Below are 25818 nucleotides of genomic sequence, written 5' to 3'. Positions count from 1 at the left end.
CCTCTGCTGGAATTTAAACTGCCTTAGTGATCTTGGCACCACAAGCCTTGAACTCCATTGAACATCATCCTTGACCAGCAAGACTCGAAGAATGCCTCCTAGAGAAAGCTACCTTCTCCAAATTCTACACATGTTATTTCAAATATGATAACGGATACTCAAGCAAAGATAAACAGGCACACGAGACCACTAACCCTACCAGTGAAAACTAGCAAGAACAACAGACCACATAACGGATACAATGATTGCCATGATCAGACACACAGGAGAAAGCATCTATGTTTGTTTCAGTGAACATAGTGACCATGGAAACATAGTGAAGGATTCTGGGGTAAGAAAAGTTTGGGTATCATAGATAGGAACAGAGGTCAGAGTGGCAGAGAGTGGTGCCACTATGGGTTCTCCACTGTGACCCTGAGCTTCAAACATGCCCCTCAGTCAGTCTCTAACGGTGGTCCCTATCCTACTCAACCACCTCCCATAGCACCCTATTGCCTACAGGATAAAAGCCCTTAGTGGGCTCTGGGAGAACCCGCAATCAGCATGGGGCGGGGGGGGGGGGGGGGGGAGCCGTGGTCAGCTGGAAATGCTGCCAGGGTCTTGCGCTCACACCCCAGCCTCCCCTCCACCCCACCCCTCGCCCTCGCCCTCCCACTGCGTTCCCGCAGGTCCCGAGCGCCCCCTGCTGGCTATCAGTGGCGCTCGGGCAGAGGAGACCACACAGTTCTAGTCCTGGGAATCCGCCAGGGGGCGTGTGTAGGGTCGGGGTGGATCCCAAGCCAAGGGGAGCTGGCGGGTCACTGGCGGCCCGCGCTCAGCGGCTCCACCCGCAGCCAAAGCCCGCCCTCGGCGCGCAGGATGAGCTCCGGCTTCCTGCGCGGCTCCTCCTTGTCGGGCAGGACCCGAAAGCGCAGCAGCGTGAGCGCCAGGACCACCTTTATCTCGGTCAGGGCGAACGTCTGCCCGATGCAGTTCCTGCGGGCGGCAGTGGGCACTCACTCGCCAGGGACCCCAGCAGGTCCCGTCGCGCCCCGAAACTGGCCCGGGACCGCCAGCCCCGCCCGCAGGGATACCGGAGGGGACTAACCGTGCCCGGGACCCCCATACGGGGGTCCCTGAGCTTGGCTCAGATCCCAGCCCTGAGCTCCCAGACAGAAGGAAGGGGCTCTGAGCACACCGCGGAGCCCTCCTTGGACCCAGCCACCCCCCACTGCCCAGGCCTTTACCCCCAACCTCTGGAGGAGGGGAGAGAAGGAGAACCATCCTCAACACCCCCTTTCCCGCCCGCACAGCCACGTCTGGGATCTCAGGCCCAGGCCCCTGTCCTCACCACCTCATCCCCACCTCAGATGCCCGCTGCGCTCACCTGGGTCCCGCGGAGAAGGGAATAAAAGCCAGGGAAGACCTTTCCTTGATGTTTTCTGGGTCAAAGCGGAAAGGATTGTATACCGGGGGGCGGAGAGACGTGGGACTGTTGGATGGGGTTTCCCAGGACAGCAGGCTTTGGAGACACAGGTGTGCTTTTCATGGAGGGAGCGATTTGCCAGGTCAGAACCCTGAGCCCTCCCTTAGGCTCCGCTAGGGAAGTGGCCAAGCATGAGGGTGGGCGGAGGGGAGGGAGGGGGAGGCAGCACCTCAGGGTCTGGCCACACGGATGGATTGTGGTGGATCCCGAAAATACTAACGAGGCAGACAACACCTGTGGGATGGGAGGGGCCAGTCAGGAAGGGTTTCACCCTGCCTGATGGGCCCCTCTTCCTGCCCACGAGGCTCCTCCTTCTGGTCTTATGGGAACCTTTGGGGATGACCCGGCCATCTGGGAGCACGACGTCCTGGGTACAGCAGCGGGAGACGACTGTGACCGGGGGGTGCAACCGCAGACTCTCCTTGATGCACATGGTCAGGAAAGGCAACTGGGCCAGGTCGTCCCTAAGGAAGCCCCCTCACAGTTAGGCAGGGATCGAATCAGACTCCCGCAGACCTCCAGTTGCTCCCCGGATTCTGTGTCTCCCTCTCTCTCTCTCTCTCAGCCCTTCCCTGTTCTCTCTCTCTCTCTCTCTCAAACATAAATATTAAAAAAAAATTTTTAAGTATTTCTGAGCAAAGCCCAACATTCACACAGTACCTTTCAAAGTTAGAAAGTTTTAAGTTATACAATTTATTTGAAAAGGAAAAAAAATCCCTTTGCTGGACTTACCAGGTTATTTGAATAAATAAAAGGCACCCTCCTAGGTGGGATACCTAATATAACGGTGTGGGTTCTTTGTAAGTTAATTACTGTATCCAATACACCCAATTAAAATCTACTTGGTGTTTTTGGAACTTAGCGATCTTATTCAATTTGAAAAACTTAAAGTTCAAGAGTTGTGGTCGATTTAAAAAAACAAAAAAAGAGAAGTCATCCACCTGATATTAAGACCCATTACGAAAATATGGTGATAATTCAATTAAATTAAAATCAATTCCATTAAAAGGCAGCAAGGCACTGTTGCAAGAACAGGAAACCAGACCCACAGAACAAGATAGAGAGCTCAGAGACAAGTACGTGAATAGGTGAAAACGCAGCATCCGGTAAAGGAGGCCCCGCCACCCCCAGACAAGGGAGGGTTCAGACACAGACACAGACACCCCCACAGTCGCACCAACACACTCCAAAAGCCTGAATCATCATGCACTCCACGTATAAGATGGGGTCTTCTCTTACACGTGAAAGATAAAGAAATAAGGGTAAAAGAAGGTATAATACAGAAGACAACTTTCTGACCGATGAGTACGAAAGAATTCTTAAACCCCAAAACATAAACCAGAAGACAAAAAAAGAAAAGGAAAAGAAAGGAAAGAAAGAAAGAAAGAAAGAAAGAAAGAAAGAAAGAAAAGGAAAGGAAAGAAAAGAACAAAAGAGAAAAGAAAAAAAAAGAAAAGAAAAAACATGCACAGAATTAAGGATTTCTGTTTAACAAAGCACTCCATTCTATGGAACAATTAACATTCAGATGAGAGATTCACAGAAGATGGTTGCAGTAAATATATTGATCTAGAAGAATATCTTGAATAGACAAGGAATTCCTACCGATCAACAAGAGAGATGGCAGGCAACTCAAAAGAGTAGACAAAGGACATGGTCTAGAAATTCATGGGAGCTCAAACTCAGAGATTTAAAACATGAAGAGATGGGGCGCCTGGGTGGCTCAGTCGGTTGAGCATATGACTTCGGTTTACATCATGATCTCGAGGTCCATGAGTTCGAGCCCCGCGTCGGGCTCTGTGCTGAGAGCTCGGAGCCTGAAGCCTGCTTTGGATTCTGTGTCTCCCTCTCTCTCTGCCCCTCCCCCACTTGTGCTCTCTCTCAAAACTAAATAAATAACCATTGAAAAAAAATAACTAAATAAAACGTGAAGAGATGCTCCAAGTCACCGATTACCAGAGAAATGGAAATTATATAACAATGGGATGTTACCTCATATGTATTCGAGGTGAGAATTAACAAGGTGGGTGATGGTAAAGCCTGGCTGAGGCACCGGGGTGGGTGGACCCCACACACTGACAGTAAAGGTATGGACAGGAGCCACCACTCTGCAAGGCATCGGCATGGTCAAGGAAAGGCAATGTGTGTTTCATGACCCAGCAAGTTGGCTCTCAGCCTAGGACCTGGAGAGATTCTCAGACAGGTAGATAAAGACATGAACAGCAAGAGGTTCATTGTGGTCATGAGATGGAAACCTCCTGGATATTTAGGTCCAAGGCACTAGAGAGGAACTTTCCATATGACACCGTTTGAAGTGGGACAAAGTGCACTAAGTGTTTGAAGTTGAGAGACACACAAAAACACTTCTCCACTTCACACAACTGCCGTACTGAGCCCAGCCTTGAAGTTGAAGGCACTACCTCCAAAGTGTTCAGTCCAACATCTCCTCCCCATCCTTCATGCCTTGGCCCCCAATCTCCCTGGAACCCCCAGGCTCCACCTCATCTCCTCCAGTTTGCAGATATGTTTAATTTGAATATCTGACTTGTCTCTCCCCTGCTCAAACATCTCCCATGGCTCCCCACTGCCTTCCTATATTAGTCACGAATCTCCCTTCAAGAAAGAACTTGATGTCCAGCTCCAAGGAGTGCAGTTGGCTGACAGCCTCCAGTTAGAGGGCCTCTGGGCTCTGCAGCAGCATTCACGCCAAGGCCACACTCTCTTGGGCAGATCCCAGCCACTGAGAGAGCATGGTGGGCCCCTACTTTCTGACCACTTCTGCCCAATGTGAGACTCCCTCCCTGAGAGCAGTATCCCTGTGCACTTTTATCTTTTATCCAATACTGGCTTCCCAGAGGACTTGAACTGACACCTTTGGAAAAACTTCACGTGGTTTCCAAAGCAGACCAAGAAGGGCTTCCATTACCAACTACCAGCTCCAGCCTCACTGGGAGCCTCGCAGATGCTTCACACTGTAAATATCACAAGGATCCAGCCACGTTTACTTCCTCCCAAACACGCCAGGCCCACCGCTGCATGCCTCCGTCAGGGCCTTTGCCCAAGCTGTCCGTAAGGCCTGAAGCACTGTCCACTACCCATTCCCAGAGGGCTGAATTCATATTTGCTTCTTTGCTACCCAGCCTCACCCCCTTCTTTCCTCCATGATCCAGCCTTGACCAAGTAGGACTTGAATGGCACTGGACATGGAGTTGAGAAGGGCCGGCAGGGTAGACATGTTTACTGAACCAAGCAATGGGTAACTGTTTTACCCTCAAGGACCACTTGTGAATCCCTGGGATAGATAGTAGGTGGGAATTAGATATAAGAGCAAAAATTAAGAGTAAGGGTCTTTGGGGGAAATGTGCAACTTCAGGCAGAAAAGCAAGGGAGAGAAGTTCATTTACTCAACACACGCTGGATGGCATCTATCTGTTCTACACACATTGTCACGGTTCTCCAAGCAGCCCTTGGAGGAGACATTCCCTGACCTGTCCCGCCCCCATTTCCAGAGGAGAAAAGTGGTATTCAGAAAAGGGAATTGGTTTTATTCAAGTCACATAGCAAGCAAGCAGGGCAATAAATGTGGGCACTCCAATCTTTCTGTTGCATAAGCCTGCTTTCCCCTGCTCTCCAGGCTGGGTACCATACCCTTGCCTCTGGGTGCTGCTCCTAGTCTCTCTAAGCAACAATGACACAATCAACAAAAAGTTCTTTCCCCTTCCCCAGCAGGGGAGCAGAGCCAATGAGAAGGGTTCCAGAACAGGACATGAGGACCTGCACTCACCATTCAATCTCTTTAGACTCACGGTCCTTCAGGAGCTCTTGCACCTCCTGCCGACAGTGCTCTTGATACTCTGGGTGCTTCGCAAGGTTGTACAGGACCCAGGAGAGACCACTGGCCGTGGTGTCATGGCCTGAGAGGCAGCCAGACAGGCTTGGGTCTCTGGGCTTGTTCAGCACCAGAGGGCGGACAGCGCCCTTCGTTAGGGCCCTCAGGGAGGATGGGGAAGATGGGGTGGGATGGGGTGGTCCAGGGCCCACCTGCCAAGTCCCTGGGATTGGACAGACTCCTACCCCCTGCAGTCCCACACTGGGATGCTTACCCCCAAACATGAAGGTGTCAGCTTCAGCTCGGATATCCTCATGGGACAGTTCCTTCCCATCTTCATCCTGCAGAAAGGGCACGACCTCCTGAATCACACCGGCTCGGAGGGCACCTGAGTCTCGCCTGAAACAGTCCCTCAGGCTCCATCACCAAAGCAGGATTCGTCCCTCATCACCTCTAGAGCCCTATCCCACAGGTTTCCCTGTATCCAGCTTTTTTCTCCCAAGCAGCCTTCTACAAAGTCATGTCTAAAACATATCCCTGACCTGTCTCTCCCTTCCTCAAGCACCTTCCGTGGCTCCTCAGTACCCGCTGGGTCAAGTCCAAGTTCTCCCATCTGACATTTGAAGTCAAGGTCCATTCTAACTCTTGAATTCTGATCCCAGGGAAGCCCACCTTGGCCAGCAGGAGCACATCAATGAAGTCCAAAGTCTTGGCCTTAGCCTTGGCCTTGAGGAAGTCATGGGAGCCCTCAGTAAGGAGGGAGCGGCGCCGCTCCTGGATGATGGCATCTGTGAAGTTGTGCACCAGGTCACAAGCCCTGCGGAAGCGCTGCCCATCAGGGGTGAGGTAGTACAGCAAGTCCGGGTGCAGGAAGATCTGCCTCTGCCGTTTCACCACAAGGGCACTGAGCTCCAAGATGGCAGCAATATATTCGCTGGGGCTCCTGAAGGGTCAGGCCATAGAGAACAGCTCCTTAACCCACATGAGGCCCTAGGAGTGCCTTCCAACCAGAACCTCAGAAGCATGTCCCTGCAAAACAGAGTGTCCTCCAGGCATGCTTCTCTCTCCACCTGCCATCTCTGTCAATGCAATCATGGCCCAGACGCTGGAAAGACCTTGGGTATCACACTCATCTCTCTTCTGCCCTACACAGTATCTGCTCCTGCCCATTCCTCCTTAATTTCCCCCAAATCTCCCCCATTTTCGCCACCACATTCAAGCTGCCTCCTCCTCAGCTTCTGTGTCTAGGTGACAGTTCGTCCTCTCTAGAGTCCGATGTCCAAGAACAGCTTTGATCATGGCCTTCTGCTCAAACACCTCCCACATTCCATCCCTGGAAACCTCAGGATAAAGCTCAGACCCTGTTCCTTCACTTTTCAATATCCTTAAGATTAGCCCCCCTGCCAACCTTCAATCACATTCCCAAGGTGGCACATGCTTTATTCATCCTAGTCCTGTTGCCCTTTATCAAGCATTTTTGCTTACCTGAAACTTTACCTTTCTCTTTCCCTTCCTTGTCCTTCTTTGTCTCACTCTGATCCATCTCCTCCAGGAAGTCCCATCTGATCGCCCTGGCCAGCCCTCCCTTCTCCATCGACTCCCTTGGGTCTACAGTTCATGTTCCCAGGTCCTGAGCAAGCACTCACTCCTGGCAATTGCTGTCAAAACTGAAGACACATTTCTGCAGACTGTCCAGGGTCATGAGGCTGATGTGCTCAAACATGTCCAATCGGGTGCTGCCCTCTGAGACTAGGCACTTCCACTTGGCCTGGACAGAGAAAGGGGCAAATCTGGGGCTGGGACCTACCTCCTCTGAGCTCTCCCTCAGTCCCAATCACCAGGATGGACTCCCCAAAACCCAGGCTCCTGGTCCTCCACCCCAGGCACCCATCTCCAGGGAGGACCAGGCTTGGCTGGGAATAGAAACTCTTACTATTAAGACCCAATGGCTGGGAGTCAGGAGACCTCAGTTCAAATCCTGGCTCTGCTTCCTACACCCCTGTGTGCCCTTGGTCAACTCACTGCTGCCCTCTGGACTCCACCTGTCAAAGCTTCAGTAACAGTTAAGATGACTTGCTCTGTTGTCAGACAAACCAGGTTGGAATCCCAACTCCATTTATTAGCTCACTTGCTAGCTGTGTGAACGGGAGCAGGCTCCCTAACCTCTCTGAGCCTCAGTTTCATCACCTGTAATGAGACAATAATCATCATCTCTACCTTATATGGTTGTGGAAATTAAAGAAGACAACGAGTGCAATAGAACTGGTGCATGAGGGGCAGTGGGGAGACTGAGTCGATTACGTGTCCAACTTGGGCTCAGGTCATGATCTCATGGTTCCTGATATACACCAAGAGCTAAGTAACCACTAGCTCTCACCCTCATCTTCGTCATTATCATAGAGGTAGGCGACTGCTGCAAAAATGTCTCCATTTCTTCATCCCTCCCTATACCTTCACCCTTTGCAATGAGGGTTGGCAGATCTTCCATTAGGAGGTAACCTCTTTCTCCAGCTCTTGAATTGGAGCTGGATGTGGGACATGCTTCCGCCAACAGAAGAAGGTGGAGGTCCTTGTTGCCTGTTCTGAAACTAGGCTTCAAGAGGTACTGCATGTTTCTGCTTGTTCTGTAGGAGCCCAGGGTCTACCATGCAATCAAGCCTAGGCTAGCCTACTGGAAGATGAGGGACAAATGCAGGAGTCTGGTTGTCCCACCAAGGCCATCCTAGACTAGCCAACCATTAGCCAAGCCCCAAATGTGTGGCAGAGCTGAGCCGGGAAAGGAGGGCTGTCTCCCAAACCCAGCCATGGCCCCAGACACGTGAGTGACTCCAGCCAAAATAAGAACTATTCTCCGGACTCATCATCTTGCGAGCAATAAAACACAAATTCTTTTAACCTCATGAGTTTTAAGGTGCAGTTCAGTGAACAAAGAGCTACCATACAATCTTCATCATTAGTGTCTCAAGTTTCACAGAGTTTCAGTGAGGCAGATTAGAAGCTAACACCTTCCGAGCACCTACAATGTGCCAGGACCATGATTCCATTACATCATCTTGACCACCCTTTAAGAAGGGCTTATGATCTTCATTTGACAGATGGGGAAACTGATGCTTGGAGAAGAAATAGAATGGCCTGAAAGTCATCTAGCAAAGCCAGGACTCCAGGCCACTCCCCTTTTCCCAAGGCTCCAGCTGGGTCCCTGGGTTTCAACTCACATGCATGATGTCTGCACTTTTGTTGAAAATCTTCACATAGGATTTCAAGATTTCAAAGTGGAAGGCAGGTGTCAGCAAACGACGGTGGTGGCTCCACTTGTCACCAGCAGTCAGCAGGAGCCCATCCCCTAGTAGAGGCAGCCACGAGGAGTAGGCCAGGGCAGTGCTTTCCCCTGAGACCCCAAGGTTGTCCCCAACCTCCTTCAGTTAACAGTTACTCACCCAGCCAGGGCCTCAGAAAACTGTAGAAAAACTTATCCTTGGGCACGATGGTGGCTGGCAGGAGAGACAGATCATCAGGGGCCATAGAGAAGAGGCAGGGATGGGCTTTGGGTTGGGGGGTGGAGGATCCAAGCCAGGGGAATGCATACCCCCTCCAACCTCCATAGTGGGAATTCTATAGGGCAGAGTGGGGAGGTGAGGGGGGACAAGACCAGGCTGCAGCACAGAGCAGAGCAAAGGCACAGCCCATGGACCTACCCCTAGGTACTTAGATGTTCCCGAAAATATGGCACAACACACCCAACATGCCTTGACATGGCTCCTTGCCGGTCCGACATGTTCAAAACACCCAAGCACAAATCAGCACTCCACAAAATGCCTTTACAGGGACCTAGGACATCGCACCTGTCCCAGAACCCTCTGACATCTCCTGGGACTTCTGACATGGCCCCAACACATGGTAACGTGCCCTGACACAAAACAACATGCATAACACACACTGGCCTCATGCAGCATCCTCTGAATGGACCCAAGGACAATCTGACACGACCTCAGTGTGTCTCATAGATGGTCCCTGGCAGGACTTAAATATGGTCCCACTAATGTCCCAGACATGGCCCAGGTGTGACCTAGCCTTTCTCAGGATTCTCTTCCATCCCATAGTTATCATTAAGTGCTTAGGCTCAGGGGCTCCTCTGTCCTTAAGAGACCAAACAATGTTGCCACCCTCAGATGCTGAGCTCCCCCCACCACAACAAGCTGCCACTGCTCCCTCGTGCCTCTAGACCAGCTCCCCACAACACTCTGTGCATCTTCCCCCACAACACTCTGGCCATCTCCCTATCCCAAATCCCCTTCCAACTAAAGGTCCCTCCTACCAGAGGCAGGGCAGTCAAGAACACACAGAAGAAGTAAGAGAAAGCCTTCAGCATGCTTTGTGACCTTGAGAAGTTATTAAGCCTCCTTGAGCCTCCATTTCCTCACCCAGGAAATGGTCCCCTAGCAGAGATGCCAGTGAATGGACATCTGTGGTATCTGCCTGTCCATCCCCTTCTGGAACCAACACCTCGCTCCTCTTCCTCCCTCAGTCCAAGTAGCTAGGGAGGGTGGCCATGCCACTCCATCCTCTGTTCCAGAGCTGAACATATGACCCTAACCCTTAACAATCAAGTTGCCGTGACTAGAGGCAGAATTGGTCCCTGTGACCCAAGCCAGGCCAATTTAAGAGAATCCTTCAACTATTTCTGGGTCTTCAGAGAATGAGCTCACGTTTCCATTGGGGTTCAGCTTCTTAGACACATCTGTGTCAGCATGAGAGTGAAGCTGTCACTGAGGAACACAGAACTACAAGAGAAAGACAGATTCCCAAGGGCACTGTTTGAAGACTGGATCCAACCACGCCTGAAGACAACATTCCTTCAGCTTTTCAGTCAATAGATTCCCTTTCTTCTCTTAGACAAACATTGCTGATTTTCCACCACTCAAAATTGAAAACGACTGGGAACCAGAGAGAGCCAGGGACCTGCCAGAGTCACCCAGAAGGTTAATGGCAGGTCTCCATCAATACTACCCACTTCCCTGCTCAACCTGGTCTGTCCAGAGCTGTGAAGAACTGGGAACAGGGACAAGGGAGTGGCTGGGTCGGGTGCTCCTGGGAGAGATACCTGGGGCCTGGATCAAGGGGGCAACGAACTTGGGGTGGACCAACCGCAGAAGTGGGTAGAAGGGCCCCATCCACCACAGGTTAACATCACGGAAGCTGTGGCTCAGACTCTCCATGAACCTCAAGCCTTCTTCATTGCTCTTTACCTGGGGGTGGCAGGGTGGAGGAGGAAGGCCAGGTCAGGCAGCAGCCCCAGAAGCTTACAACTTCCCACTGCATCCCCCCTTCTGCCTGCATTATTAGTCTACACCTCTACATCTCACCAAGTCAGCTTCCCTTTGTTGGTCTGTTTGTCTCTTTTTGTGTGTCTATCTATGTGCCTCTCCCTCTCCCTTCACTCTCACAATCTTCATCTGTTTCTTTAGGTAGGTGATAGACATCCAGATGATAATAGCTAGATGATGGAGAGCTACTTGATGATGAGAGATAGATGATAGATAGATAGATAGATAGATAGAGATAGAGAGATAGATAGAGATAGATGATAGAGAGATAGATATATATAGAGAGAGAAAGAAAGAGTGAGAGAGACAGAGAGAAGAGGGATGACAGATAAATGCAAAGATGGTTGTATGGATGCATGGACAGATGGACAGACAGACAGATAGATGGATGCATGGATGCATGGATGGAAAGAAAGACCGATGGATGGATGCATGCATGGATGGATGGATAGATGGATGCATGCATGCATGGACAGACGGATGGGTGGATGGACGCTTGGAGAACGGGTGGATGGATGGACAGACGTATGGATGCATGCATGCATGCATGCATGAGTGGATGGATGAAGAGGGAAAGGAAAGAGATGAGAGATGGATGGGTAGATGATAGATGATATGTGTTTGTGTATGTTTCTTTTACATTCTCTGTATGTCCTCTCTGACTCCCTCACTTTTTCTCTGTATCTCTCTCTTTCTTCACCTCTATTTCCCTCTCCATCTCTCTCACTCCCCTTGTCTGTGTCTCCTAACCTGCACACCCTCCATGGCTCCCCAGAACCCTCAGAATAAACCCCCTGCCCCTACACAGTCTGCAGCCCCACTGGCTCTGCTGTCCCCTCCACCTTCTCCCTGCCTCTCACCAGCATTGCTCTTTATGCACTCAACTCATGGTTGCTCAAAACCCTGGTGCTCGCAAGGCAGTGGGGTGGCTCAGGTGGTTAAGCATCTGACTCTTGATTTTGGCATGGGTCATGATCTCACAGTTTGTGAGTTCAAGAGCTGCACTGACAGTGTGGAGCCTGCTTGGGATTCTCTCTCCCACTCTCTCCCTCTGCCCCTCCCCCACTCATGCATGTTCTCTCTCTCTCTCTCTCTCAAAATAAATAAATAAACTTTAAAAAACAGGTGTTTGCTCTGTCCCCTCCAGGCCTTTGAGTGGGCTATTCCTCTCCACAGTATATACTTTCTCTTCTTTTCTTAAAAAATTCCTACCCATCAGACCAGACCCCCTTCCAACAACTCCTTCTCTAAGAAGCCTTCCAGCCTACCCAAACAGCAGATGCCTTGCTTCCCCTCTGAGTTCCCCTTACCCCTGTCTCTCCGTCAGACCCACTCTTACCACACAGGATTGAGGGTGTCTCTAGCTCTACATGCCCAAGATTGGGGTTCCCCCAAGACATTACCTGGGACTGAGCCTCCCCAAGGACACTCCTGAAGCAGTGTCCAGAAGAAAGCAATGACCAAGGTCGCACAAGAGCAGAAAGGACCTTGGAATCCACAGGGACCTCACAGAGCCTGGCAGGGAGGGGTATGTGGCCCTCAGATGCTGCCACAGTGCCCATGGCCACATATTCCAGATGGGTACCTGTGGCATGATGACAGAGCAGGCAATGCCACAGTGGCAAGAAATGATGGGAGCCCAAGCAGATCATAAACCCTGCGAGTAGGCAGCCACCAGCTGAATTAAGACCCTCAAGCCCTGCTCTGTGAGGTGGACCTACAAGCAAGACAGGGGCCATCACCTCCACAGAAGGAGCCACGGCAAGTTCCCCTGCAACCTCTGCAGTGGTCAGTGTGTCCAGACTCTGCATAGATGGAGGGGATCTCTGTTTCTTCCTGCTCCTTCCCTTGGGGGCAGAGGGATCCTGCAAGACTCTCCATGTCCCAAGGGTCCCTCCCAGGACACAGGGAGAAGACATGCTCCCTGCCCCCAGAGAGGCCGACCTTGGCTTGAGAAGTCAGATCTTTCTTCTCCTGGGAGTCGTTCCAATCTCAGGGAGGTGCCCACGGGAACAGCAGGGTGGCCTCACGTTTTGTACTGGGGCTCGTTCCCATGTCCTGTCATGTCCTGGCCAGTCCACACAGCCCCCCCCCCTGCTCCCCAGAGGGTGAAGGTGTGCACACCTTCCAGCTCTGACAGACCCCAGGTCACGGGTGTGAGCTCTGCCCATCAGTCAGGAGGGCAGCTCACACCTACGACCTCTTCTGCCCGCCAGCTTGCATGGTGCATCCCATCTGTCTTTCTGTCTGTCTGTCTATCTGTCTATCTACCTCCACCTATGAAATTATGGACTATCTATGAACTTATCCCCTGAACCTATGGACTCCCCCATCAGCCGTGCCTTTTGCAAATGAAGAAACCCAGGCCGCGTCTCCCAAAGGGAGAAGGAGGGGGGCTTGCCTCCCAGTGAGGCATCCTCTCCAGTCCCACGGGAAGCCCCATCCCGGCCTGACAAATACTTCCAGGTGATCCAGACAGGTGAATACAAGTCATTTTCACTTTTGTGACTGTTTCCTGCTCCTTAAGAACCCTGAGGCATTTGAGGAGATTGTCCCAGAGAGGGAGAGTGACTCAGCTGAGGTCACACAGCAAGAGGGACTGGAGGAGGGAAGAGTGACCAAGACCAGCCTCCATGGCCAAGCCCTCATAGGAGGTGTAGGAACTGTAATTTTATAACATTCCTGCTACCTCCATAACTTGCTGAGAAATTGCCAACACCCAGAATATCAGGTAACATTCAGGACACGCTTAGGACATCCTGTTGTGTAATGAGCTGGTTTGTGGGGTGGCCGGGGTGGAGCTGACCCTGTCCCTTTGGCATTGGATGGCCAAGGGAGGTGATGGTAAGTTCATCCAAACCTAGAACAAGGCCTCCACCATGACATTATCAAACAGTTATTAAGTGCCAACTGTATGCCAGCTCCTGAGCCGGGCATTATAGATATCAATCTATCCCCAGTGCCACTGTCCAGTGAGAGAGAGAAAAAGAGAGATAATAAACAGATAACTGGACAATTAACTGAGTGTGAGCAGGACCAAGTCAGAGGTCAAGGTCTAGGGGGGGAAGTCAAGGGAAGTTCGTAGAAATTACACCTGAGCTGAAAATGCAACCAGAAAAGGAGGGATCGACCCAGTGGCTGCAGGAAGGGAAGCCCTTCCAGGCAAAGGAGCAGCACAAGCAAAGGGCCTGAGGTAAGAAGGGTTTGGCTCGTGGAGGAGAGAAAGCAGGAGCTTGGAGGGTCCAGGGTGTGCACGGGGCCAGGAGGGCAGCAGAGCCTGGCCAGGCAACACGTGGTCTCTCTCTAGAGTGATGATCAGTCTTACAGAATGGTTTTCAGCTGAGTAGTGGTGTTAACAGAAGTGAAATTTCAGAAAAACCTCTCTGGGGTTAAAGACAGAAAGGACCACAGGGGAGACTGGGGCTGGAGAGCTGGAAGCTTATAATTCATTTGTGGTGGGAGTTGATGGCCCCCTTGGGAGTCAGAGCCCCCCCAGGTGAGGCAATGGCCTGGGGAGCCAGAGAAGAGGGCGGGTCGGTTAGGACCCTGAAGCCTCCCTGCATGGAAAGGTGGGGTGAGGAAGAGCCAAGTGGAGACCAGGGCTGGGTGGTGTGCGAGAACCCAGAAGACTCGCATGTTCTGGGCAGCTGTGGTGGTCAGCAGGACCAGATTGCTTCCGGGGGATGATGAGATCATGGTCATGTCCTGGAAACATGACAGGGGTGGCAACCAGGCAGGAGTGGGTGAAGACGGGCTGCCGAAATGCAGGCACTGAATGAAATAGGTTTGGTCACAAAGGTCAAGGCCAGGGTGATTCCTTCTGAAAGGGGAAGTGGTCAACTTTTATCCCAGTTGGGCAATGGGACCCGTTGATTTATCTTGGGAGTGAAAGGCAAGATCACAAAAAGGAGGCAGAAGAAAAGGGCGCACAGCCCACCCCTCTCCTCCAGCCCAGCAGCACCCCATGGCAGGAGAGGGGAGCAGAGGCCAGAACTGATTCCTGTGGGGAAGCCAAAGCCCAGAGAGGCGATGTGTTTGCCTGAGGCCAGCAAACATGGGCCAGGCAGGGAGCGGACCCTGCACGGTGGCCCCTGGCAAGATTGTGGGGACACCGGGGAACTTGGCTCTTTGCAGTCCTTCTCTGCTGTCCCAGACCCCAGCCCCACCCCAGGTCCCCGTTCCCCACCCTTGGGAAAGTGCATCCACCCCGATGCCCCAGGCCCGTCCTGCCACCCACACTCACCAGTCCCATGTGACCCCAAAACCAGCTCTGCTTCGGGGGCTGTGGAAAACACCGGAGGCGGCAGCAGGTGTCATAGAAGCTGTAGCTCCAGGCCAGGACGCGGGCCAAGAGCCAGGAGACCCCCACCAGCAGCAGGAGCAGCCATGGGGAGGCTGCCACCTGCCCGAGTCCCAGCCAGGACAGGCTCAGCATCCTGGAGGCAGAGGGGACAGATTTTCCTGAGGCCGAGGAAATGGGCCCAAGGGTGAGCTCTCTGGACTCTTCAGGAACAGAGGGAGAGCCCCTCTTCCACACCGGAATGGGAGGGGCAGGGACAGAGAGGGGTAGGCATGGTGAGTGCTCAGCACTTGGCAAATGGTGATTCAGAGAGGGGAGGAGGACCTAGACAATTCCAGAGGGAGAGGCAGAGTGAGTGAGAGGGAGAAAAAGAAAGAGACACAGAGAGATAGCTAACCACCCACCAGTAGCCACTCTGCTCCCAGCGGCTCTCTGGAGCCACCCCACCCTTGGGCAGCATCCTTTGCTACCCAGGATCAAGACCCCCAGCCAGGTACCTTCAGACCACGGCAGCTTATCCACACAGCCTCCTCTCCCCTCCTCTTGGAAAGTCTTTGTCCCTGGCGCCTGACCTAGGGGACACTGGCAGTGCCCAGGCTAAACCAGCCAATCCCTGCTGCCTGCTTACCTCCTCCCCACCTGGCAGTGGCCCAACTAGTAGGTGGGGGAGGGGGACTTCCCTGTTATAGAGTATGGGATTGGATCCTCAGAACTCAGCACCTCCCATGTGGGGGTGGGGGATCCGGTGAGGGAGGGGCAAAGTGACTCTTGGGCCCCAACTAACAGCCACCCCTGCCCTTTCAAGGCCAGCAGGGCACAGCAAGGAAAAGCTTGAACGTGAGAGTTCAGGTGCCATGGGGGCAGGGTCCAGCCAAGCCTAGTCCCAAAACATCTCTGGGGCTCCTCTCCACGTACGAGGCAGGCCAGAGGCATGCACCATTTCCCAGCGCAGAATCAGGAAGCCTTGGGCCTCCTGGCTGCACAGCCTGGCAGGAGTTCAAGCCCTGCCTCCAAGCAGCCTAGGGCCTGGGCTGACACAAGACCGCTGGGGGCAGGAACAAAAAGCCCTTCTGGCTGGGGTTACTTGCATTACACTCAGGGAGTAAAGGGCCCAGTGGGAAGAAGGCACCTGGAGGTGAGGGGGTAAGGCTGCAGGAGGCCAGGAGAGGGAGGGGGGCCCAGACAGAGCTGGGAGACCCTGCACGCAGTTCAGCCCCCTCCTGGCTGGGACCTTGGGCTGTGCCGGCCCTCTCTAGGCTCAGTCTTGCCATCTGGGAAATGGGATGTCAGATGAGGGCCTGAGAGGGGGACAGGAAGGTAGGAAAGATCAGGGACCTCCGAAAAGATAAGTTGCCAAGAAAGAGCTCGTGACTAGTGTGTGTGCTCTCTGTGCCAGCGTTCCACGTAAAGTAAACCTACTGTTTGCAGAAGACTGTCTGTAAAGTGTGCCTACTATGTGCTGGGTACCGCAAAAACTGTGCCTACAGTGTGTTGGGAACACTACATGAAGTGTGCCCACCACGAGCCAGCTACGTCGTATAAACTACGCCCACTGTGTGCCCCTTCTTTTTGACACAAATCCTGTCAACTGTATGCGAGGTGTTGACCTAAAGCATGCCTACATGTGCTGGGGACCCTCTATAAGGCATGCCTACTAAGTGCTAGGTGCTCTGCATAAAGCACACCTACTGTGTGTTGGGTGTTCCATGGAAAGTATACCTACTGTGTGCCTATGCCCTCTTAGAGTTCTCCCACTGTGTGGCAGGTGCTTTACGTAAAATAAGCATACTCTGTGCAAAGTACTTTGCATAAAACATGCCTACTGTGTGCCATGAACTCTTTGCTGTGTCCTCTGCAAAAACCTTGACTACTGTGTGGCAGGTGCTCGACATTAAGCATGCTTACTGAGTGCCAGGTACTGTGCATAAAATGCTCCTTCTGTGTGCCAGGTACTCTATGTAAAGTAAACCTATTGTGCACCGCGTGTTCTGCCAATGAGATAAAGCAACATCTCCGCCCCCCCTCTCCCCCGCACCTGCCAACTCTCTGGGCCAGTGCCCTGGAATCAGAGAGAGAGAGATCCAGGTGATGACATCCATAGGAGGGAAGATGCCTATTTAACAGAAGAGCAAACTCTGGCCCAAGAGCCAGAAGGCCCAAAGATGCCTATTTAACAGAAGAGCAAACAGAAGAAGCTCAGAGAAAGCAAGCCTCTGGCCCAAGTTGCAGAGCTGGGAGGATCGCAGGTCTGCCACACTCCTAAGCCCGGGCGAAGCTTGGCAAAGCTACTGAGCAGGGGACGGGCAAAGAGTCGTCCTGACACGGGCAGAGTGCTGGGAAGACCCCAAACCTCCCTCTCCCTCCGGCCAGGGGGTCCAGGTGGCTGGTCCTGAAGCCCTCTGAGTTCTAAGGATCGGTTACTCAGTGTGGTCCTCAGACCTCCACCGTAGGCATCACCTGAGAGCTTGCGGGACATTCAGGATCTCGCACCCCGGCCTAGAAATATTGACTCCAAACTGCGTCTAAGTAGATCCTCAGGAAAAGTGTACATGCCTTCAAGCTTTAAGAAATGTTGCTTTAAGACCTCTGAGTCCAGGTTCTGCAGAGAAAGTGGGGAGGGGAAAGGCTTACTTCTCTGATTCCCAGTTTTATCTTGTTTTGTTTCAGTCACAACGTAAGGAGAAAAAGAATCTAAATCTCCAGGGGTTGTCACACAACCACGTGTCTACTGACCATCTGTTGTGTGGGGGGCACACAATTTTAGGCACCGGGGATGCAGCAGTGAACAAAGACTCCACTGTCAAGGGCCTCGCATCCGGTGGGGAGATGGGCGGTGATCCAGTAAATGATCAAGAACATAACAGACCGTGATAAGGGACGTTCCGGGGGGAGGGTCCCACCTTCAGCCTGGCATCAGGGCGAGCAGAGACCTGGAGGAAGAGGGAGCGTCACCAGGGGCAACCTGGGGCGGGATACCCATGCTGCACAAAAAGGCAGGTGGCTTGTTGTTCTTTTGACACGGGGGCTAAGAGCACACACATGCAAGATCACACAAGTGACCAAGGCCAAGGCAGCTGGCAAAATCCGGCCCCATACAGAGGCTATAAGTAAGTGTTGAACTTTGATGGGCCATCACAAGGACTAAAACCAAACAGGGCCTCTGGCAATGGCCCCAGCCTCACACAGAAAGGCAGAGGTTGACCCCCCCAGAGGTCAACCCCCATCCCCCAACCAACAACCCCCAGTGAGCAAGAGGCAGAGTCTATTAGACCAGGGCTCCCCCTGACTCTTGAGGCAGGAAGCCTCAGGTGTGGACATTCTACTTTGAGCCAGAGAAGGATCAGAGCGTCCCCAGTGGTTTCTCATCCAACAAGGAATGTCTCAGCTGCCAAATGACACAAGCCTGGCTTATGCAATGGCCCCCACCAACACATAGAAAGGCAAAGGTTGACATCCCCCCCCAGACATCAACCCCCATCCACACCCAGAGCCGGGAAGTGGACAAGTGTGTGTCAGACCAGAGGTGGCAGTCACTCTGTGAGTCACCAGCTTTGGGCACAGCCTATCACCCTCTGAGCCTCCGTCTTCATGTCCGTAAAGTGAGCTTGGTAAAACCTCACAGGGCAATGCAAGCATTCTATCAGACCCCATCAGGGAGAGTAGGGGAAAGGAACTTTCAAAGTGACATGGGAAGGAAATGTTTCCATTTGTGACTACATGGGAGGACGGATGGACCTTGAGGGTATTATGCTAAGTGAAATAAACCGAACAGAGAAAAACAAGTACCATATGATCTCACTTATATGTATTCTTTAAAAAACTGAACTCATAGAAATAGAGAACACACCGCTGGTGGCCAGAAGGGTGTAGGCAATGGGTGCAATGGGTGAAGGAGTTCAAAAGGTACAAATTTCTAGTTATAAAATAAATCAGTCCTAGGGATGCAATGCAAAGCTTGGTGACCATAGTTAATAACACTGTACTGTATATTTGAAAGTGGCAAAGAGAGTAGGTCTTAAAAGCTCTCATCACGAGACAAAGAACAGTCTATAGCTACGTGTGGAGGTGGGTGTTCACTAGACTTTTCGCGGTGATCGTTTGCAACATATACACATGTGGGATCATGACGTGCACCTGAAACTACTATAATGTTATATGCCGATCATACCTCAATGAAAAAATTGGCATATGAGTAATGAGCTCGTCTACGGCTAGAGCTTGTGAATACGTGTGTGGATCTGTGTGTGTGCACGTTTGCATATGCCCTGAGAAAATGCCAGAAGCATCCACACATCACAGTGGAAGTGGAGAGAGTACAAGTGGCGTCTGGATCCTTCTCACGTGCTACTTGTCTCACGCTTTCTGTCTCCCACACTGTGCTGCTATAATTTGTATCACGAAAACACAAATTTCAGAGGAAACAAGGATTGTCACAGTGGGGAAGGGGCCCATGGTTGGTGCACAGAACAGGTGAGCAGTTCGTCTCTTGTGACCCCATGAAGACACCTGTCCCAGGAGTCAGCCTTGGGGTCCCTCTACACCAAGCAGGGAGGCTGCCTGGTGGCTGGAGTCTCTCTTTTCCTTTCCTCTGCCTTTGGGAAGGAACAGGTTCCGGATTCAGCCCAACAGAGTTCGGATCCCAGCCCTGCTCCTTGCTGGCTGTGTGACCTTGGACAAGTCACTTGTCCTCTCCGCTCTTCATGCCCTCCTCAGTAAATGGAAAGGGGGACTTACACCTCCCAGGTAGTTTGTTCTTCAACAACAACAACAAAACTGTACCAGAGACTCTATGCCTGACATGGTGCTTGAACCCAAGACCCAGGATGAACAAAACAGATAAGGTCTCTGGATGGTGGTGCTCATGTCTGACGGGAGAAGCCGATGGGAAACAAGACCAAGTCAGATGGTGGGGTGGTAATGAAGGGAATTAACAGAATGAGAACCAGCAAGTGACCAAGAAGGCAATCGGGGAGGGCTGCCCTGTGGAGTTGACCTCTGAGCAGAAACCTGAGTGACATGGAAGAGTGAACAGTGAATAACGATCGCTCTTTGCCCCTAAAGCCACAGCAGGACTGTAAACACCCGGCACACAGTGAGGTAATCAAATGGCTTGAAAACTCTGTCATTCCTTCTTCCTTCCTCAGGCATGCTGAGATAAACAAAGACAATAGAGGCAAGTTCCCTCAGTATGAATCCTGTAGGGAAGCAGGAACCAGCCCTGTAGGGAGATCCACGGTGGTGAAATGTGGCCCAACACTCAAGCTGGAAACGGTTGTTCCATTTCAGTCACCGTAATAAAGATCAGGAAACCCAGCCAGCCCCCAAAGCATGTCAATGGCCAGACCCATAAGCTGGAGTTTCCAGCTTCTTGGCAGAAGGACCAGGAGAGCAAAGAAGCTGGCTTTGGAAAAAGAAGGCTGAAGGAAACTTCAGGAAAGTCGCGGGGCCCCCAAATAGCTGCATCAACTTCCCCTGCACAGGACTTTTGGGGTGGTGCCAGCTCTGGAAAGTAGTCAGACCACCCCCACCACTCCAGCAATGGGGGTCGCCATCAACAGAGATCATCCCTGGAGGGTAAAAGGCTATTTCTCATGCAAAAGCCAAGGAGGGGGGCCCAAGGACTTCACAGAAAAACAAAAACAAAACCAGAAGGGCAAGCAAGGGAACAGGCAGGATTTTGCCCCCCTCCCATTCTGATCTCTGCTTAGCCAGCAGACAAGGGAGCCACCCTGGTCCAGAGGAACTGTTGAACCCCCCTCTGCGGAGACGTGTGGAGTGGACACCAACCCAGCTCAAGACACTGGGCTACCATAGGAGTCTTTGGCCGCCTCCCTACAGCCTCTTGTGGTCAAATGAGAATATGGCGTTTGGTCAGTGGTGGGCACCTGCACGCAATCCGAGGAGATTAGAGAAATGGCGTCCATTCTCTGCCAAAGGCTACCTCCACTCTCCGTGACAATTAAGCTCTCTGGATTCCAGAAAAAGCTACTCTTTGGCTCCATCAACCTGGCAGTGGTGGCGGCTCTCAGCTGATGCTAGCCCCAGGACGCTGCACTAGCCTCCACGGTTTCCCTTGGCCCTGGCCATAGCTTTGTAAGGGCTGCGTCTTCCAGTCACCCTTCTTTAACCACTTAAGGTCCCTGCCCATTACAGGGTTTAGCGACTTCAAGATACACACAGTCACACCCTTACACACACACACACACACACACACACACACACACACCAATGCATCCACGCGTGCACACAGTGGCACGCTTACACACGCACACTCACTGTGCACACACAAACACACATGCACACAGATTTACACACATGCTCCCATCCATGCACCCAATTACGTGGATACACTCACATACACACACCGTCGCACATGCATACACACAGTAGCACGAAGGCACACACAGTCACACATACACTTAGACAAAGACACGCTCACACACATGTTGAATTAATGGAGACCAGAGGCCAGGCCAGAGCCTGTTGTCCCCAAAATTTCCAGCAGAGGGCGTCGCCCACATACCCAAGAAAGGAAAGACACCCACAGCAGTTAGTGACAGCAGGCTCCTGTCCTTTAGAATCAATACACGCAGGTGCAGCAGAGTCCTGGGGATCGATGGGCTTCATGCCTCTCCTCCTCCCTCTCTCATTAATTCACCATCACAGTCCTTAGCAGAAACTCAAAGCCTGTTTGTAGTGCAAGAGGAGACATTGAACACAAGTAGAGCTCACTCTTTGGAGGAGTTAGCTGCACGATGGAGGGAAGAAATGGTTCATCAGTGGGAAAGTGGGTCAAGGGAAGGGACATTTTAAGACTGAGGAAACAACAACATTTTCTGTGTTCCAATGGGAATTACCTAATGGAGTTCAGGATACATGATCAATAGACAAAAATGTATACAAAAGATATTCTACCTAGAATATAGAACATAGAAATTCTATTTCTATATTCCAGGGATTAGAAAACTATGGTCCATGGGCCAATCTGGCCTGTGGCCTGTTTTCGTATGGTCTATAAGCTAAGAGGTGTTTTTATATTTTAAGAGGACTGTAGGGGGCACCTGGGTGGCTCAGTCGGTTCAACGTCCGACTTTGCTCAGGTCATGATCTCACGGTCTGTGAGTTCAAGCCCTGCATCAGGCTCTGTGCTGACAGCTCAGAGCCCGGAACCTGCTTCAGATTCCGTGTCTCCCTCTCGCTCTCTGCTCCTCCCCCGCTCACACTCTGCCTCTGTCTCTGTCTCTGTCTCTGTCTCTCCCTCTCTCAAACATAAGACGATTGTAAAAGAAGAGGGGCAAGAGGAAGAGGAGATCCTGGATGGGATGTGCAAAGCCTAAACTGTTTCCCATATGGTCCCTTGCAGAAAAAGAATGCCAAATCTGCTGGATAGAAGCAACAAACAATCGGAACAATATTTTCATATACCCATTTTAAAGCAGTATGCACCAGAAAAAGTGAAATACTGCGGTATAAATCTGACAAAATGTGCTCCAGATTTCTGTGAAGAAAATTTGAAAACACTTGTGGAAGAAACCCAAGAAGGCCCCAATTCAGGGAGAGAGAAGCAATATTCATGGATTGAAAGACTCCACCTTGCTAAGATAGTAAGACTCTGCAAATTGATTTATAGATTTGAAGAAATCACAACCCTAATCCCAGCAGGACTTTTTGTAGAAATAGATAAGCTGATGATAAAATTTACATGAAATTGCAAAAGATTTAGGATAGCCAAAAATTTCTTGACAAGGACAATTTTAATGGAAGCTTTGCATTGGTTTGCATTTCCCTAAGGTCTAATGATGTTGTCCATCTTGTCATGCACTTATTGGACAATGAAAGAGCATTTTTTAAACAGAAGATGACGTGTAAATGTAAATGCACATTTTAGATGTAAATATAATTTTTACTTGCATAACATTACAATCGAATACAAGCTGGAAGTATACGTGAGAAAATATGAAGGGATTATTTTGACTTGTTGGAATTATGGATATAAAAGTGATTTTTATTTCTTACTTTTCCTTCTTGGTGTTTTCTTCTAGGAAGACGTATTATTTTGCGACACCTGGGTGGCTCAGTCAATTGAGCCTTTGACTCTTTTTTTTTAGGACTAATTATTTTAAGTTTACTTATTTATTTTGAGAGAGACAGAGAGAGAGTACAAGCAGGGGAAGGGCAGGGGGTGGGGGGGGGACAAAGGATCTGAAGTGCAGGCTCTGTGCTATTAACACAGAGCCCAATGTGGGGCTTGAACTCATGAACAGTGAGAAGGTGGCCTGAGCTGAAGTCAGATGCTTAACCGACTGAACCACCCAGGCGCCCCAGGAGCATCTGACTCTTGATTTCACCCCAGGTCATGGTCCCAGGGTAGTGAGATCAAGCTACGTGGGTTCGCTCTCCCCATCCCTCTGCCTCTCACTCCACTGGCGCTTTCTTTAAAAAAAAAAACAGATGTATAGTTTTGGGAATATGGAAAAAAATTTTTTAGTTTATTTATTTATTGGGTGTGCGGGGGGGGGGGGGGCACAGGAAGAAGGAGAGAGAATCCCAAGCAGGCTCCGCGCTGTCAGTGCAGAGCCCAACATGGGGCTCGAACCCACGATCCTTGAGATCATGACCTAAGCAGAAACCAAGAGTTGGACGCTTAACCAACTGAGCCACTCAGGCACCCCAATGGGAAAAGTAATTTTAGTTAAGAACTCGGCAAGAAAAACATGTTATTTTCAGTTTAGAATATACTAAATATTTATTCATTTAAGGTTGCAATGTTCCTTTCTTCTTTTGCAGTCACTAGGCCTCCTGGGCCCCCCATCTGTGGGCCCAGAAAGGTTTGGAGGCCCTGGACTCAGTAGCCCAGGGCAAGTACTCCTACAGCTTGAGAGGAGGGAGTCCCGGAGCGGCCGCTGTCCCAGGTGCTGAAGGAGGCCCTTCCACTCCCACCCCCCACCCCCCACCTTCTTTTCTCTCTTGGGACCCTCGTGACGTCCACCTCTTGAAACACGTAAGCAAAAATGAAGTCCGGATCATGCCTCTTTAGACGGATTTTGTTTTTGTTTTTGTTTTTTTTTAGTTCCTAGCTCAAGGCCAGCTTGGCATCAAAGGCCCTTGAAGTTACTCAGAAGTAACTACGGATATTCAAAACAAACTGGATCTTCTGTTTTTCTTTTTCTTTAGATTTAAACATTCGTTATTTTAATCTTTTATAATTTACGTCCACATTAGTTCGCATATGGTGCGACAATGATTTCAGGAGTAGATTCCTTAGTGCCCCTCACCCATTTAGCCCATCCCCCTCCCACAACCCCTCCAGTAACCCTCAGTTTGTTCTCCCTATTTAAGAGTCTCTTCTGTTTAGTCCCCCTCCCTGTTTTTATATTATTTTTGTTTCCCCTTCCTTATGTTCACCTGTTTTGTCTCTTAAAGTCCTCATATGAGTGAAGTCATATGATATTTGTCTTTCTCCGACTGATTAATGTCACTTAGCATAATAGTTCCATCCACGTAGTTGCAAATGGCAAGATTTCATGCTTTTTCATTGCTGAGAGATACTCCATTGTGTGTGTGTGTATATATATATATATATATCTATATATATATATACCACATCTTCTCTATCCATTCATCCATCAACGGACATGTGGGCTGTTTCCATACTTTGGCTATTGTCGATAGCGTTGCTATAAACATTGGGCTGCATGTGCCCCTTGGACATAGCACACCTGCATCCCTTAGATAAATACCCGGTAGTGCAATTGCTGGGTTGTACGGTAGTTCTATTTTTGGTTTTTTGAGGAACCTCCATACTCTTTTCCAGCGTGGCTGCACCAGCTTGCGTTCCCAACTAACTACATCTTCTAATGATAATTTTCTTCACAGGAGATTGTCACATTTCCCAATACTTAAATTTAACTTTTGCGACTGCAGCCTTTTAAAATTTAGAATACGATGCAAAAAGAAGAGACTACTTACCACCTATTGATTGAGTGATGTTGCTCATGTTTCCTTATTCAGTCTCTCCATCAGTGTAACAAGGTGGCTATAAGTGTCTGGTAACAGAAGTCAGCCTCAGAGAGACCAACAATTTCCCCCCACCCAAACAGCTAGTGAATAGCAGACTGTGATTGTACCCTTGGCAGTAAAACTCCGAGGTGCCGTGGATCCAGGGTCATCTGAACCTAATTGCATCTAGTTATCTGCCCCACCTTCCTTGAAGAGTAGTCTTACCTCCTGGATCCAGGATGAAGCTGCAGGTGCCCACATCCCCCAAGAGGCAGCAAAGAAGAAAGGGGAAACTGGACAGAGAGAGTGTCTACCTCTCCATAAGGAGAGCTTCTAGAATTACCAGGTACTCTTTGACTTTTCCTATGGGACAGGGTATAGTCATTTAGCCAATCTAGTTTCAAGAAAAGCATTCGAGTGCAATCTGTATTTCAGCCTGCCGTGCACCTAAACTAAAAACTAAGGGTTATAGGAAGGCAAAAATGAATATGAGGATACACAGTTAGCAGTCTCCAGCACGGTCCATCCTGTTGACAAAACATCCAATGTGTACCCCTCTCTCTAACCAGGAACATCCCCGGGGGAGCCAGTCTCAAAGACCACCTGCTACCTCCATGTAGCCCAAATTCCAGGATCTCTGGGGGATGTGCTGTCCCCTCCCTGAAACCCTGATGTGAGCTTTTGTGGTCCAGAAATCTATACACTTAAAGGCAATCATCGCCCCGAATACATTCAACAATAGAGGGATAACTGGAACATCACCATTTAAAATTCCAACTGCAGGGTGCCTGGGTGGCTCAGTTGGTTAAAGGTCCTACCCTTGATTTTGACTCAAGTCATGATCTCACAGTCGTGAGACTGAGCCCCATGGTGAGCCCTGAGCTGGATGTGAAGCCTGCTT

At 50.7% G+C, this 25818-nt stretch overlaps 2 protein-coding genes across 2 annotated transcripts in view; both read right to left on the bottom strand.

Moving 5' to 3' along the window:
• The window catches only part of LOC125155845 (cytochrome P450 4F3-like), a 98154-nt gene that overhangs the window by 28505 nt on the left and 43831 nt on the right, over positions 1 to 25818 (bottom strand). The gene's annotated exons all lie outside the window — the stretch shown is intronic.
• LOC125161044 (cytochrome P450 4F3-like) lies at positions 255 to 15378 on the bottom strand. Its single transcript, XM_047850649.1, has 13 exons — positions 15323 to 15378; positions 14862 to 15054; positions 10396 to 10540; positions 8732 to 8785; positions 8510 to 8637; positions 6941 to 7062; positions 5967 to 6237; positions 5569 to 5635; positions 5250 to 5379; positions 1796 to 1929; positions 1636 to 1699; positions 1367 to 1450; positions 255 to 975 (listed from the first exon to the last, which is right to left on the bottom strand). Exons 1-13 carry the CDS (start codon positions 15376 to 15378, stop codon positions 798 to 800), a joined length of 1626 nt encoding a protein of 541 aa, XP_047706605.1. The 3' UTR covers positions 255 to 797.

Source organism: Prionailurus viverrinus, chromosome A2, assembly GCF_022837055.1.
Source record: "Prionailurus viverrinus isolate Anna chromosome A2, UM_Priviv_1.0, whole genome shotgun sequence".
NCBI classification, from domain to species: Eukaryota; Metazoa; Chordata; class Mammalia; order Carnivora; family Felidae; genus Prionailurus; species Prionailurus viverrinus.
Note: the sequence above shows the minus strand (reverse complement) of the source record. Positions and strands in the feature narration are given on the sequence as shown.